Here is a 16,800-nt window from a genome sequence, read left to right as displayed (position 1 = left end):
CAAGCTCATTTATATCCTTTCTATATATTGGGGCCCATAACTGAGCACAGTATTCCAAGTGTGGTCTGACCAGTGCTTTGTACAGTGGAAGAACAATGTTCTCCTCCTTTGCAGCTATACCTCTTCTGATACATCCCATTACCCTGTTTGCCCTTACAGCAGCCGCCTGACTTTGGGCACTCCAATTTAGTTTGCTATCAATCAAGATGCCCAAGTCCTTCTCCATCTCTGAATTCCCCAATGGTTTCCCATTCAGTGAGTACTGGTGACTTCCATTTTTCCTTCCCATATGTATGACCTTACATTTCTCCTCGTTAAACCTCATTTGCCATTTAATGCTCCACCTACCCAGCTTATCCAAATCCCTCTGTAGGTCTGCACTGTCCTCTTTTGTATTAATTGTTTTACATAACTTTGTGTCATCTGCAAATATTGATATTTTACTATTTATCCCGTTGACTATGTCGTTAATAAAGATATTAAATAACATTGGGCCTAGTACAGACCCCTGTGGTACCCCACTAGTGACGCTTACCCAATCTGAGTATATTCCATTTATAACCACCCTCTGCCTTCTATCCTTTAGCCAGTTAGCTACCCACTTGCAGACATTTTCCCCCAGCCCCATCATTCTCATTTTGTATACCAACCTATTAAGTGGCACGCTATCGAACGCTTTTGAGAAGTCGAGATACACGACATCCACTGGTTCCCCCTGATCTACTCGAGAGCTAACCTCCTCGTAGAAGTCAATCAGGTTAGTTTGGCAGGAGCGATTCCTCATGAATCCATGTTGGTTCGGGGTTAATAGATTATTAGCATCAAGATGCTCCATGATTGCCTCATTAATAAAGCCTTCAAAAATTTTGCCCACAACGGACGTCAGACTCACCGGCCGATAGTTTCCGGCGTCACTTTTCGCTCCCTTTTTGAATATTGCCACTACATTCGCCTGTCGCCAATCAAGTGGCACAGACCCAGTCTCAACAGAGTCCTTAAATATAAGATATAACGGTCTGTCTATCACATGACTTAGTTCCCTTAGTACCCGTGGGTGTATGCCATCAGGTCCTGGTGATTTGTTTATTTTAATGTTACTGAGGCGTTTCTGTACCCCAGCTTGGGTTAGATTTGTCATACTTAGTGGAGGATTAAGTTTGTCACTTCTCATTTCTCCTGTTAGTTCTTTTTCCTTTGTGAAAGTTGACGAAAAAAATGTATTTAATAGATTAGCTTTATCCTCATCTTTCTCTATGATTTTGCCTTCATCACTTTTTATCGGTCCAATATTATTCGATTTAATCCTTTTACTATTTATATACGTAAAGAACAGTTTGGGATTTGATCTACTTTCCCTAGCAATACGTCTCTCTGTTTCCTCCTTCGCTATTTTTATTTGTTTTTTGCAGGTTCTCGTTTTTTCCTTGTAACACATTAGTGCCTCCTTACTGTTTTCCTGTTTTAATCTCTTGAATGCCTCTTTTTTGCTATTTAACGCCCCTTTTACGTTCTTATTCAACCATATTGGTTTCCTCTTATTTCTGGCCCTTTTATTCCCATACGGTATATACCTCTCGCACTGAGTATTCAGAATTCTTTTGAAGGTTTCCCATTTACTATTCGTATTTCCTTTGATTAAGAACTTTGTCCCAGTCTATAAGTTGAAGGTTTTCTTTCAGCTGATCAAACTTCGCCCTCCTAAAGTTTAATGTTTTAGTTGTTCCCTTATTGATAACCCTACTGAAGGGCATTTTGAAGTCGATAATATTATGGTCGCTATTACCTAGGTGCCCCCCTATCTGTACCTCAGTTATTCTATCAGGCCTATTAGTCAATATTAAGTCCAACACGGCCGTCCCTCTCGTTGGTTCCTGCACTAGTTGGGAGAGATAATTATCCTTGATATTTGTCAAGAACCTTTTTCCTTTCTGAGATCTACAGGTTTCTGTTTCCCAGTCAATATCCGGGTAGTTGAAGTCCCCCATTACAATCACCTCATTATGTTTTGCTACTTTGTCTATTTGTCCTAATAGCAGATTCTCATTCTCCTCTGTTATATTGGGTGGCTTATAGCAGACCCCCAGTAATATTTTATTATTATTTTTTGCCCCCTCTATCTCTACCCACATGGACTCGACCCCCTCTTCTCCCTCTCCTATATCTTCCCTTAGTCTGGGTTTTAGACATGACTTTACATATAAGCAGACTCCTCCGCCCTTCCCCTGTTTCCGGTCCCTTCTAAATAAACTATAATCTAATAAATTTACCGCCCAGTCGTAGCTATCGTCTAGCCAAGTCTCTGTTATACCTACGATGTCATACCTCTCCTCCGATATAAGCGCCCGCAGCTCATCCGCCTTATTGGTCAGGCTTCTTGCGTTGGTCAGCATGCAAGATAAAACTTTGGGGTTATTTAGCATCCTATTCTTCTCTAACGATCTAACTGTACTATCCCCACCCCCCTCTCCACCCTCATTATATGAATGGAGCAGAGGTCCAGCGTTGTACTTGCCTATCTTCGGCAGCCCCATGGAGAATGAATGGAGAGGAGGTCAAGCATTGTACTCGCCTATCTTCAGCAGCCCCATGGAGAATGAATGGAGAGGAGGTCAAGCATTGTACTTGCCCATCTTCAGCAGTCCCATGGAGAATGAATGGAGTGGAGGTCCAGCACTGTACTCGCCTATCTTCAACAGTCCCATGGAGAATGAATGGAGCAGAGGTCCAGCGTTGTACTCGCCTGTCTTCGCCAGTCCCATGGAGAATGAATGGAGCGAAGGTCAAGCATCGTATTTGACTATCTTCAGCAGTCCCATGGAGAATGAATGGAGAGGAGGTCAAGCATTGTACTTGCCCATCTTCAGGAGTCCCATGGAGAATGAATGTAGCTGAGGTCCAGCACTGTACTCAAGTATCTTTGGCAGTCCCATGGAGAATGAATGGAGCAGAGGTACAGAATAGTACTCAAGTATCTTCGGCAGTCCCATGGAGAATGAATGTAGCCGAGGTCCAGCACAGTACTCGCCTATCTTCGGCAGTCCCATGGAGAATGAATGGAGCAGAGATCCAGCGTTGTACTCGCCTATCTTTGGCAGTCCCATGGAGAATGAATGGAGCAGAGGTCCAGCGTTGTACTTGCCTATCTTCGGCAGCCCCATGGAGAATGAATGTAGCCGAGGTCCAGCACTGTACTCAAGTATCTTCGGCAGTCCCATGGAGAATGAATGGAGCGGAGGTCAAGCATTGTACTTGCCTATCTTCGCCAGGCAGTCCCATGGAGAATGAATGGAGCGGAGGTCAAGTATTGTACTCGCCTATCTTCAGCAGTCCCATGGAGAATGAATGGAGCGGAGGTCAAGTATTGTACTCGCCTATCTTCAGCAGTCCCATGGAGAATGAATGGAGCGGAGGTCAAGTATTGTACTCGCCTATCTTCAGCAGTCCCATGGAGAATGAATGGAGCGGAGGTCAAGTATTGTACTCGCCTATCTTCAGCAGTCCCATGGAGAATGAATGGAGTGGAGATTTGCTTACTTGACCTCTGCCCATTCAGACGGAGGTCTTCGGAGCCCCGTTCTCGGGATCGGTTGTGGTCTCAGAGATCGGACCCCATTGATGAGGAAGCTATGGATAAGGGATACTTCCAAGCATTCTACAAGCCCTTTAAGATATAATTACTTCCTTAGACGAGTTTCCCTGTGACCTACCTGAGCTTCAGATTTGCCATAAAGTCCTTCATGGTCACGTTGTCCAAGAGAACAAAGTCCGCTTTCCCAAACTCCAAGCTTTCCTGCTCCGCCATCCCTCCAGAGAAGCGGGGCACCCGCCCGATAACTGGGTGTGAGTAAGGTAAAATGAAGTCTGGAGGGAAATTTGCAACTGACTGAAGTGTAGAGGAAGACGGAGCGAAGGCGAGAACAGGTCGGCGACTTCCTGCTGCGGTTTCAGGCGGGGACGTTAGAAGGGAAGTTAAGAGCCTTCTGCGCCGGCTGAGGAGCGGTGACATCGGAGGTCTACAGATGACTGTCATTGACCACAGATGAAGGGGGTGACCCATGTGAACGGTGATGTCACCATCGCAATACGATTTCACTTCTGTGGCCATTCTCCACTCACTGGTCACTGGTGCCGGCTGCCGATAAAGGGGAACATGGAGAAACAGGAAGAAAATAGGATCAATGTGAAAATACAAGAAAAAAATCTATTATGCATTAATAAGACCTGATAGTTATCGGATTATCAAGTATTCTGAATTACTGGACAGTCAGAAAAGTCTATAAAGTTTTCAATAATCCAATAAAGTAATAGCAATAATGTCTGACGTCTGATGATGTCATCCTGGTGAACTGAAGGTTATGATGTCATTCCTGTAACACGGAGAGAGGTCCAAAACCTGATGTACATAGAGGAGACGCCACAAGCTTTATACTACTGTATCAGCTATATGTCCTGTATATATACACTGCACAGTACCACTCCTCCTGTCCTGTATATATACACTGCTCAGTACCGCTCCTCCTGTCCTGTATATATACACTGCACAGTACCACTCCTCCTGTCCTGTATATATACACTGCACAGTTCCACTCCTCCTGTCCTGTATATATACACTGCACAGTACCACTCCTCCTGTCCTGTATATACACACTGCACAGTACCACTCCTCCTGTCCTGTAAATATACACTGCACAGTACCACTCCTCCTGTCCTGTATATATACACTGCACAGTACCACTCCTCCTGTCCTGTATATATACACTGCACAGTACCACTCCTCCTGTCCTGTAAATATACACTGCACAGTACCACTCCTCCTGTCCTGTATATATACATTGCACAGTACCACTCCTCCTGTCCTGTCTATATACACTGCACAGTACCACTCCTCCTGTCCTGTATATATACACTGCACAGTACCACTCCTCCTGTCCTGTATATATACACTGCACAGTACCACTCCTCCTGTCCTGTATATATACACTGCACAGTACCACTCCTCCTGTCCTGTATATATACACTGCACAGTACCACTTCTCCTGTCCTGTATATATACACTGCACAGTACCACTCCTCCTGTCCTGTATATATACACTGCACAGTACCACTCCTCCTGTCCTGTATATATACACTGCACAGTACCACTCCTCCTGTCCTGTAAATATACACTGCACAGTACCACTCCTCCTGTCCTGTATATATACATTGCACAGTACCACTCCTCCTGTCCTGTCTATATACACTGCACAGTACCCCTCCTCCTGTCCTGTATATATACACTGCACAGTACCACTCCTCCTGTCCTGTATATATACACTGCACAGTACCACTCCTCCTGTCCTGTATATATACACTGCACAGTACCACTTCTCCTGTCCTGTATATATACACTGCACAGTACTACTCCTCCTGTCCTGTATATATACACTGCACAGTACCACTCCTCCTGTACTGTATATATACATTGCACAGTACCACTCCTCCTGTCCTGTCTATATACACTGCACAGTACCCCTCCTCCTGTCCTGTATATATACACTGCACAGTACCACTCCTCCTGTCCTGTATATATGCACTGCACAGTACCACTCCTCCTGTCCTGTATATATACACTGCACAGTACCACTCCTCCTGTCCTGTATATATACACTGCACAGTACCACTTCTCCTGTCCTGTATATATACACTGCACAGTACTACTCCTCCTGTCCTGTATATATACACTGCACAGTACCACTCCTCCTGTCCTGTATATATACACTGCACAGTACCACTCCTCCTGTCCTGTATATATACACTGCACAGTGCCACTCCTCCTGTCCTGTATATATACACTGCACAGTACCACTCCTCCTGTATATATACACTGCACAGTACCACTCCTCCTGTCCTGTATATATACACAGCACAGTACCACCCCTCCTGTATATATACACTGCACAGTACCACTCCTCCTGTCCTGTATATATGCACTGCACAGTACCACTCCTCCTGTCCTGTATATATACACTGCACAGTACCACTCCTCCTGTCCTGTATATATACACTGCACAGTACCACTCCTCCTGTATATATACACTGCAGGTCTTTTTTTTATTGATAGAATAAGTACAGTACATGACAGAACAATAATACATTACAGGACACCAAACATAGGAACAAAACAAGACGACAAATCACAGAAAATAGAAACAAAATAAATCCCCCCAGGAATATATATATATATATACAGGAAATAACTATTATAAAACCTATAAAACCCCCGGCCCAGCTTCATTCATACTACTATATACAATCCCACACAACGCTCACACCGTCCTATATACACATAAAACACCGTCCTATATACAAGATTATATACAATAAAACACTAAACCTAATATAACGTATATACAACCGGACACTAACACTAACCTACTGGTCCCACTGCCTGACCTTAGTCACCCCCTTACCGCACCTCATTCACACCACAGAAAAACAAAAATAACAATATATACAATTGTAGCACCCTGAGGATTCGGCTGCTACAGGGGTATTGCACCTCAACCCAGAGGTGTGATATTCCACTCCCGGGTAAGGATGGAGTGTGGAACTGAGCTCAGAAAGCTGCATGCACTACACACATCCCATTTCCGAGGAGCAGACCAACGGTACTCCCACTTAGAAATGTGCAGGTACGACCGAGTCTGTTCCTGGCTGGAGTGGGAGGGGGGTGGTACATCCCAGTAGTGTAGGGGCAGATAGGGGGAGCAGCCTGGGTAAAGATAGGAGCTCATTGGGTGCTGGTCACCTGAGCTCACACATAGAGGGAGTATATAAGGTGGGAACCATCTAAGATCAGGGTCAGTCAGTCAGTCTGTCAGAGTGTAACCTGAAGAGAGCAGAGGAGAAGAGCAGCTCCAAGGCCCAGAGAGAGAGAGGAGAACAGAAAGAAAGACCCAGAGGGGGAGACAGAAGGAGCTCTGAGAACCCAAGTACAACCCTAGGGTGAAGAGTTGGCAACAGGGTACCGGATCCCAAACTGGTGGGGGCTAAAGCATACCTCAGCCAGAGACCGGAGGCCGTGGTCAGGATCTGCCACGGCCACCCACCACATCCACCCTGAAGGCAAACCACGTGTAGGGTCAGGGAACCCAAGGCCAAGGGTCTCCCAACAGAAGGCCCGAGGGAGCTGGACCTAGGTGGATCCCTGGTGGGGACGGCCAGAAGAAAGGGCAAGAAGGAGGGCTCAGGGACACGCTCCGGACTTGCTTGGGGGTTGGCTGAATCCAGGACCTGGTGGACGCAGCACGGCTCGGGTGGTCACTCAAGGCCGGAGTGACCGGAATATCTGCAGTAAGTAAACACCCTGAACTGCACAACCCGACTCTGTCTTTAATTATCATCTACGCTGCACCACCACAACCCCCATCCTCTGCACCTGACCCCCTGAGGCCATACCCCTCCCGTTGGGGGTTATACTATCTAAAGCTGCACCAACACCACCAGCCTCAGCGGACCCTGCTGCAGCGGCGGCCGTAGTGACCGCAATCCAACGGGTGGCGTAGTCGACATAACGAACTTTGTAACATCTGTAGGACTGCCACATACTCTGAGCTTGACACCCTGGGCACGGACCGGGTCACAGCCACTCGGAGACTACAACCCCCATCTGATCCGGCTCCGGGTATTCCCCTAAAGAATATGGCCCAGGGGGCGCGTCACAATAGTGACATGGACAATTTTAAACCTTTTTTTTTTTTTGTATATTTTTTTGTATTTTTTTTTTATTTTGTAATTTTTTAATATATATATAAAACACAGACCTACACTAACTATCCCGCCACCCCTGATCCAGCTCTGGCCACAAAGTTCAGGATTACTCCGAGCTAGGATCAAGCCCCAAAGTTTTTCCCCAGGCGAGGCCTGGACCAGGCCAGATCAGTCCTCTTATCACCGCTGATGAAGAACCCCCCCCCCCCCAATCCCCCACCCAACCTAACTAAAAACCCCTATTATACATTATATATAATATAAACAGAACACAACCTACACACTCACCATCCAAGGCTCAAGTTCGATGCCGGCAAACCTTCTATTCAGGAGACAGAAATACAAAACAAAAATCTAGGGTGGAAAGACATCAGCCCACCACCAGGATATAGGAGTACTACCGGACTAAGGCACCCTGAAGGAAAAGCCCCTCCAGAGACGGGCCGCCCTCCGGGCACCCAGTCTTTCATACTCCAGAGAACGTACCTTCACCAGGTCACCTAGGATGTTCCTACAGACTTCATCTACATGGAGGATTTTACTCTGCGTCGAGACTAAAACTCGTGCGTTCCACGTGAAATACCTCACCACTGCGCTGACTATGAATAAAGTGTCTCGGTCCCTTCTCCCAAGGTCTCCGAACGCTCCATAGGCCCACCCGGCGTAGGACAGAGTAGCCAGCCGCGGCCAACCAATGGAAGCCCCCACCCTGTTGTACACCTCTGTATTAAAGGGACAATGAAGCAGGAAGTGCTCCATGCTTTCCAGCACGTTAGCACAAGCCTCACGGGGGCAATTCCTGTCCTCGGAGCTCCTGAACTTCAAATTGTCCCTCACATACAGCTTACCATGGAAGCAGCGCCAAGTCAAGTCCCAGTACTTCTCGGGGATCCTGCTAGAATTTAACAAACTCAACCCAACCTCCAGATCCTGACTTGGGCAGTCTTTGAGGGCCAATGGACTCTGAAAATGAGAAAGCAAGATCCTCATATCGAGGAGTTTCCTCGGGAGGGACCTCACCTCCCATATTCCCAGACCCCACCGGCGGATCATTTTCAGAACCGGGGTAACATAAGCCGGGAGATGCCCGTGTGGTGTGCGAAGATCCTTCAATCTTCCCCCTGTCTCCCATTCCTGGAAGAAAGGCTGAAACCATCCCTTGCAGGAGAATACCCACGGAGGAGCCCTCTCTTTCCAGAGGTTTGCCACGTTCACTTTCAAGAAGGTGTTCACTAGGAACACCACGGGGTTCACCATATTCAAACCCCCTAGTCTCCTCGTGCGGTAAGTGACCTCCCGCTTGACTAGGTTCAGTCTGTTCCCCCATAACATCTGGAAGAACAGACTGTAGACCCGTGTCCAGAGAGGCTCTGGCAAGACACAGACGCTGCCCAGGTAGATTAGCAAGGGGAGCAGGAAAGCTTTGCACAGGCCAACCCTTTCCCTCAGGGTCAAAGACCAACCCCTCCATTGGTCCACTCTTTGGGTGACACCTTTGATTCTGCCTTCCCAGTTTTTCGTGGGGTAATCACCCTGGCCGAATTCGATGCCCAGGACTTTGGCATGTTCTTGGGGTTCGGGGAGGGTGTCCGGAAGATCAAACCCGGGATCTCCGCCTCCCAGCCAGAGACTCTCACACTTATCCTGGTTGACCTTGGACCCGGATGCCTCCGAGTAGCGTTCCACTTCTGACATCACCACCACTGCCTCCTCTTGCGAAGAAACAAAGACGGTGACATCGTCCGCGTAGGCCACCACCCTCAGGATAGCCTCCAGCGCCGCCCCGCCCATCCGCACCCCCGCCAACGGTCCACAATCGATCCTTCTGAGGAAGGGATCGATCGCAAATGCGTAAAGCAAAGGGCTAAGAGGACAGCCCTGACGGACACCGGATCCTACCCCGAAAGGTCGTCCAATCCACCCATTCACCAGAGGGAAAGTCTCAGCCCCTGCATACAAGGTCTTAAGCCAGTCCACAAACCCTCCAGGCAGACCATACCTCAAAAGAGTGGACCAGAGGTACTCGTGGTTAACCCGATCAAAGGCTTTTGCCTGATCCAGGGTCAGCAAGAACCCCTTCCAGAGGCCCGCCCTGCCTTGCTCCACGGCCTCTCGGACACCTAGAACAGCACTAAAAGTGCTACGGCCAGGAACGCAACAGTGCTGAACCTCCGAAAGGAGCCGGGGTGCAAACTTCACCAGCCTGTTGAAAAGTATCTTAGCCAAAATCTTCCTGTCCACATTGAGAAGTGCTATGGGACGCCAGTTCTCAATGTGTGACGGATCCTTACCCTTTGACAAAATGATCAAAGCTGACCTCCTTAATGATCTCGGCAGAGTGCCCGAGGAGAGACACTCGTTAAACACTTGAGTCAAGAGGGGGACCAAAGAGTCCCTAAAGGTCCTAAAGAACTCGGATGTTAAGCCATCCGGACCTGGCGACTTTTTGGGCCTAAGCGTATCGATCGCCAGTCTCACTTCCTCTTCTTTGATCGCTTCTGCCAAATCGCCCAGCGAGAGGTCAGCCCCTGGCTCAGGAACGGATTCAGCCAGGAAAGCCGACATCCCGTCACGATCAAGCTCCCTCCTTCCCAAGAGGTGCGAGTAGTAGGAACTGACGACCTCCAAGATCCCTGATCTGGACCTTCTCAGGGACCCCGTACTGTCCACCAGCCCCGTCACTATCTTACTATTCACTGACATCTTACAGTTTCTGTAAGGGTCGGGCGAGCAGTACTTCCCGTAGTCCCTCTCGAAAACCAAAGATGCGTGCCTATCGTACTGACACCTCTTCAGCAAGGACTTCACTCTGGAGATCTCCTCGCGGCTACCTCCAGTCGAGACAAGATGCTCGAGTTTCCTCCTCAGGCTCTGATACAGGCGATCCCTGTTCAGGCTTCTGAGGTTCGAGAGCTGCCGGAATAATCTCGCCACCCGATGTTTGAACATCTCCCACCACTCTGACTTAGTGTTACTTAGGCCCAGCAATGGTACCTGGCTCTGAAAGAATTCCTCAAAAGACCGTCTTACAGCTTCTTCCTCAAGGAGTGACGAATTCAGCTTCTAATAGCCTCTTCCCATCCGAGGAGTCTCTGTAACGTTCAGAGAAAACATAATCAAACAGTGATCGGAGAACTCTACCTCCACAACTGACAACGGTGAAGAGACGGCCTCCTCCTTCAAATAAAACCTGTCTAGCCTAGACCTGCACTGACTACCTCTAAAAAAGGTGAATCCCGTGTCGCCCAGGTTGTGCCGGATGTGGACATCCACCAGGCGAGCCTCACTCACTATCCTGTTTAACGCGACGCAGTCATAAGCCAGCCGGTCTCCGGAACCTCCTCTATCACAGGATCTCGTGACATTGTTGAAATCCCCTCCGAAGACCACCTGCCGACTCGAAAATAAAAAAGGTTTGATCTTCAGGAAGAGACATTTGCGGTCCCACTTGGACTGGGAACCATAGATGTTAATGAGCCGAAGCTCTTGTCCCCCCATGGAGACATCTAGGATCAAGCATCTCCCCATTTCTAATTCGATCACTCTTGTGCATTCAACCGCTGCGGTCTTAAAAAGGACCGCCACCCCGCTATACGGCTCGGCCGCAAGAGACCAGTAGGAGGGCCCATGCCTCCACTCCCGCCTTGTTTTATGCAAGGTTGATATATCGGTCAACCTGGTCTCCTGCAAAAACAAAATGTCGGCGTCAAGTTGGCCGAGAAAATGAAAGGCCGTGTACCTTGCCGCATCTGACTTTATGCTGCAAACATTAATAGTTGCCAGCGTCAACGGGGTGGGTGCCACCATCATGATTGATTGAATTAGATAGCCTTTTTCTTCCCACCACTGACAGTCCCAACCTCTTCCTCCGATAATGACGGGTTTTTAGTGCGCTTAAGACAAACAGACTCGTCCATTCTCTCCTTACATACATTCTTGCCCTCGTCTGGTGGTCCTGGGTTAGTCGTCCCCCCAGAGGGCTTTGTATTTGCCCCCCGAGAGGGAGACCCAGTCATCTCCTGAGCCCCAACCACCTTGTCCGCAACCTCCGGCCCCGGGTCCCCACTTCCCCCCTCCAGAGGGAGGTCCTGGAGAGCCCCGAACCGGTTGGAGAGATCCACCAGAGGGGGGAAGGCTGAACCCTCCAATGGCGCTTGGATCACGGCCAGAGAGTCAGAGGGGTCGCACTCCAAAGAGGCAGCTCGAGACCTGGTCCCCCTCCTACCTCCGGCCGTTTTTCTGTAACCCTTTTTCTTTTTCTGTGACCACTCCCCTTCTCCTTCATCTAGACTGTCACCAGAAGAGGGTTCCTGGGAAGGCGTGGCGTCCTCTCGCTCTTCCCTTTCAAGTCTCTTGACTTCCTCGCTCAATTCACTGTCTTTAGGATCCTCAGCTGCAACTGAAGTACCTGGGTCAGAGTTTAGGGACATTACTCCCTGCCCCCTGTCCCCACGGCGCTTCTCCTGCCGCCTGATGGTGGATGGCTGCAGCTTGCTCCTCACCAGTTCCCTGCCTCCCCCGCCCCTACTGGTCCCTTCACCGGCAAGATTAGTTCCAGCTTTCGCCTGTCCCGCACTCGCCGCTTTCAGGACCGCATTGGCGAAGGAACGCGGACAGCGACTGAACGGGTGACCGAGGTCACCACACAAGTTACACCTAATCCTGCGACAGGAAGCAGCAAGATGACCAAGGTCCCCACACAGTGCGCATTTCTGGGTGGTACACTGCGCACTGAAGTGTGTGGGGCTACCGCACCTGTGACAGACCTTAGGCTGCCCCCGGTAGAAAATCAAGATCCTATCCCTCCCCAAAAAGGTTGAGGAGGGGATATGGGTAACAGTGTTTCCCGAAACCTTCAATCTCACCATGAAGGTCCAGGCCCCTGACCAGATACCATGGTCATCCAGATTCTTTTCGGGAATATTGGTGACCTCTCCGTATCGACTCACCCAGGTGGTAATGTCCATACAGGAAAGCGACTCGTTACTAGTCAAAACGGTCACTTTCCTGACTGAATCTTGGCGGGTTATTGCCAGGGGAAAGAGACCATGCCATTCGGGGCGACTCCGAGCCAGCTCATGGCAAGACCAGAAAAGCTCAAGGCCCTCCGGTCTCACGAAGCTGACATCGAAGTAGGAGGTCCCGTAGGGATGGATCAAGGCAAAGATGTCATATGCCGCAAAGCCCATCCCCAGCAGGAGCTCAACCACCTTCGACCTATCAGGACAGGCATCCTTGCTTACCCACTGGAGACGGACCACGTTCCTACGGTTACTCCTCTGCCCCGTTGTCGGCAGAGACCAGACAGTCTCTGCCCCTCTATCTCGGAAGGCTGAAAGACCATGTCTCTCTATCCAGAAAGACAGATCAACCTCCCTCCCCTCTACAGTGATGGAGCTCTCCCCTCTCCTCAGGGCGTCCAGGAGCTGCTGTTGGAAGTCACCATCCCCAGGGCCACCAGACGAGGGCGCACTACTACCCCCAGCACTGACAGCTCATGAATAGCTTTGGGCTGAAGCCCCCGCCAATGCTGGGGGGCAAGCGGGACCGGCGCCTACTTCCCCCCCACCAACACTAGTGCTGCTCCCACCATTCACTCCAGTACTATTCACACCATTCGCAGGACCATTACTCCCATCGTTCACTCCACTACTACTCACACCATTCGCAGGACCATTACTCCCACCATTCATTACACCACTACCCCCAATATTTGCTACACCACAACTCCCACCATTCATTCCACCACTACCCCCACCATTTGCTACATCATCATTCACTGCACCACTACCCCCACCATTTGCTGCATCATCATTCACTGCACCACTACTTCCTCCATTCCTACTACTCTCACCATCTGCTCTACCATTACTCCCACCATCTGCTCCACCATTACTCCCATCATTCACTGCACCACTACTTCCATTCCCTTTACTTGTCACCCCATTACCTCTGCTGTTCTCTGCACCATCCACAGTCACCTCCATTCCTTCCTCCCTTGTGTCTGGTGTCTCTGCACTCACACCTGCTGGGCCGGGGGAAGGGAGCACTCCCAGAGACTCCTTTCCCTGCAGCACCACACCCGTTTCCCTTTGGTTGCTGCTGGCATTCTGCAGGTCGTCTGCTGGAGCGCCCCGCCCCCCTACTGCAGCATTTTGGTCCTTGTGCTGGGCAGACTGTTTTCTCGGAACCTCTGCCCACCCTGCACCCACAGACTTTGGGGTCTTAGTGTCCTTTTTGGGCGCTGGGGCACACTGCCCCCCTGTCGCAGCAGTGTGCCCAGTGTTCCTCGCAGAGGTGTTTTTCACATCCCTCCCTGCCCCCCCGGCCCCGGTGATAACCGGCTTAGCCGCAGAGGGCAGGGTGGGAAACTCCACAGAGCTTCCTATGTCCGGCGCTGTGAGTACCTCCACAGCCTCGCCCCCTGCACTGTTCCCCGCACAGATGTCAGCATCGCCGGACGTCCTTCTCCTCTCCCCACCTTGCCTCTGGCTCGAGCCCACTGCAGAGCCCGTGCCTTTAGGTTTGGTGGGGTTTAAGCAGAAGGTGGCAGGCGCAACATCAGACATTGGTACATACTTGTAACTCACCACCTCCTGTGCAGCTCCTCCGGTCTTCCTCTTCCTCCTCTTGGACTCCTCCACTGGTTTGTCCTCACCGAAAGAAAACCGTGTCAGGTCCACTGGAGACTCCAGCAGTCGGATCTCCCTCAGCAGTCCTCCTTCCTCCTCCTCCCCCGACACTTCAGCCTCTGCTGTCTGAGTCCTTTGCCCTGCAGGGAGACCACTGGAACTCCGGCTCTGCCCCTCACTGGCTCCAGCAACTGAGACTCCAGTCACCTCTTCATCCTCCCCCTCCTCTTCACTAAGGACGCCGGCTGGCGGTTCTCCTGAGGTGTTTAACCCCTTCATTTCTGAGAACCGCCGCTGGTTCTTAAACCTCTCCAGGAAGGGACCTGCGCTTTTCTCAATCCCCTCCCGGAGGAGCACTAACCTGACCACCTCGTCTCTGAGGGCTTTAAACCTCTGGGAGGTCGCGGGTCTTTCCTTGTTGGACACCCGGGTGTTCAGGATCCGGGCCTCCCTCAGCTCCTCTTTCAGCTGGGTTAGTGCTTTGCCGGCGTCCTCGTACTCTCGTAACGTGGCGACCACTCGGGAGGAGAAGGAACTTGTGGACTCGCTGGAGCTCATCTCCCCCCAGGATCTTGCTGGGCTCTTGTTCCTGGGGCCTGGGGAGCCCCGGTCTCCCTCTCTGGGCGGGCGGTGAACAGTCTCGGGGTTGGAGCAGGTGGATGTACTCTTCCTCACCCTTCCCGATCTCCTCACTCCCTCCTGGGCCGGTTGTTGAGGCTCCTTCTCCCCCGCCGGCATAGACCGGGGGATAGGAGGCTGGGAAGCCATGCCGGCCTCCCAGTAGGCCTGCCTCTCCATGGGGAGAAGAGAGGCAGACGACGACCCTCCTCCTGGAAGTGCTTGGGCTGAGGAGGCAGGTGCCACTCTCAGCACCACTCCTCCTGTCCTGTATATATACACTGCACAGTACGATTCCTCCTGTCCTGTATATATACACTGCACAGTACCACTCCTCCTGTCCTGTATATATACACTGCACAGTACCACTTCCCCTGTCCTGTATATATACACTGCACAGCACCACTTCTCCTGTCCTGTATATATACGCTGCACAGTACCACTCCTCCTGTATATATACACTGCACAGTACCACTCCTCCTGTCCTGTATATACACACTGCACAGTACCACTCCTCCTGTCCTGTATATATACACTGCACAGCACCACTCCTCCTGTCCTGTATATATACACTGCACAGTACCACTTCTCCTGTCCTGTATATATACGCTGCACAGTACCACTTCTCCTGTCCTGTATATATACGCTGCAGGTCTTTTTTTTTTTTTGATAGAATAAGTACAGTACATGACAGAACAATAATACATTACAGGACACCGAACATAAGAACAAGACGACAAATCACAGAAAATAGATCCCCCCAGGAATATATACATATACAAGAAATAATTATTATAAAACCTATAAAACCTCCGGCCCAGCTTCATTCATACTACTATATACAATCCCACACAACGCTCACACCGTCCTATATACACATAAAACACCGTCCTATATACAAGATTATATACAATAAAACACTAAACCTAATATAACGTATATACAACCGGACACTAACACTACTTACCGCACCTCATTCACACCACAGCAAACCAAAAATAACAATATATACAATAGTGACATGAACAATTTTAAACCTTTTTTTTTTTTTGTATATTTTTTTGTATACTTTTTTTTTTTTATATTTTTTTTTGTCATTTTTTAATATATATATAAAACACAGACCTACACTAACTATCCCGCCACCCTTGATCCAGCTCTGGCCACAAAGTTCAGGATTACTCCGAGCTAGGATCAGGCCCCAAAGTTTTTCCCCAGGCGGGGCCTGGACCAGGCCAGATCAGTCCTCTTATCACCGCCGATGAAAACACCCCCAAATCCCCCACCCAACCTAACTAAAACCCCTATTATACATTATATACAATATAAACAGAACACAACCTACACACTCACCATCCAAGGCTCAAGTTCGATGCCGGCAAACCTTCTATTCAGGAGACAGAAATACAAAACAAAAAGCTAGGGTGGAAAGACATCAGCCCACCACCAGGATATAGGAGTACTACCGGACTAAGGCACCCTGAAGGAAAAGCCCCTCCAGAGACGGGCCGCCCTCCGGGCACCCAGTCTTTCATACTCCAGAGAACGTACCTTCACCAGGTCACCTAGGATGGAGGATTTTACTCTGCGTCGAAACTAAAACTCGTGCGTTCCACGTGAAATACCTGACCACTGCGCTGACTATGAATAAAGTGGCTCGGTCCCTTCTCCCAAGGTCTCCGAACGCTCCATAGGCCCACCCGGCGTAGGACAGAGTAGCCAGCCGCGGCCAACCAATGGAAGCCCCCACCCTGTTGTACACCTCTGTATTAAAGGGACAATGAAGCAGGAAGTGCTCCAT

General features: G+C 49.8%; 1 protein-coding gene across 2 annotated transcripts in view; it reads right to left on the bottom strand.

Annotated features, from left to right (window-relative positions):
* The window catches only part of LOC141264775 (unconventional myosin-Ig-like), a 443,459-nt gene extending 429,681 nt beyond the window's left edge, over nucleotides 1-13,778 (bottom strand). The window contains exons 1-3 of one of the 2 annotated variants that reach the window (XM_073677078.1): nucleotides 13,700-13,776; nucleotides 10,744-10,841; nucleotides 3,708-4,132 (exon numbers count right to left, since the gene is read on the bottom strand). In XM_073677078.1, coding sequence (XP_073533179.1) covers nucleotides 3,708-4,105 — 398 coding nt within the window. In that variant the 5' untranslated portion in view covers nucleotides 4,106-4,132; nucleotides 10,744-10,841; nucleotides 13,700-13,776. Of the gene's footprint in view, nucleotides 1-3,707; nucleotides 4,133-10,743; nucleotides 10,842-13,699 lie in introns of both variants that reach the window. The other variant, XM_073677080.1, reaches the window with a different exon arrangement.
* Nucleotides 13,779-16,800: the final 3,022 nt, after the last annotated feature.

This window comes from Phyllobates terribilis, unplaced genomic scaffold (genome assembly GCF_046119375.1).
Source record: "Phyllobates terribilis strain yellow unplaced genomic scaffold, ASM4611937v1 Scaffold_4__5_contigs__length_816908805, whole genome shotgun sequence".
Classification (NCBI taxonomy): Eukaryota; Metazoa; Chordata; class Amphibia; order Anura; family Dendrobatidae; genus Phyllobates; species Phyllobates terribilis.
Note: the sequence above shows the minus strand (reverse complement) of the source record. Positions and strands in the feature narration are given on the sequence as shown.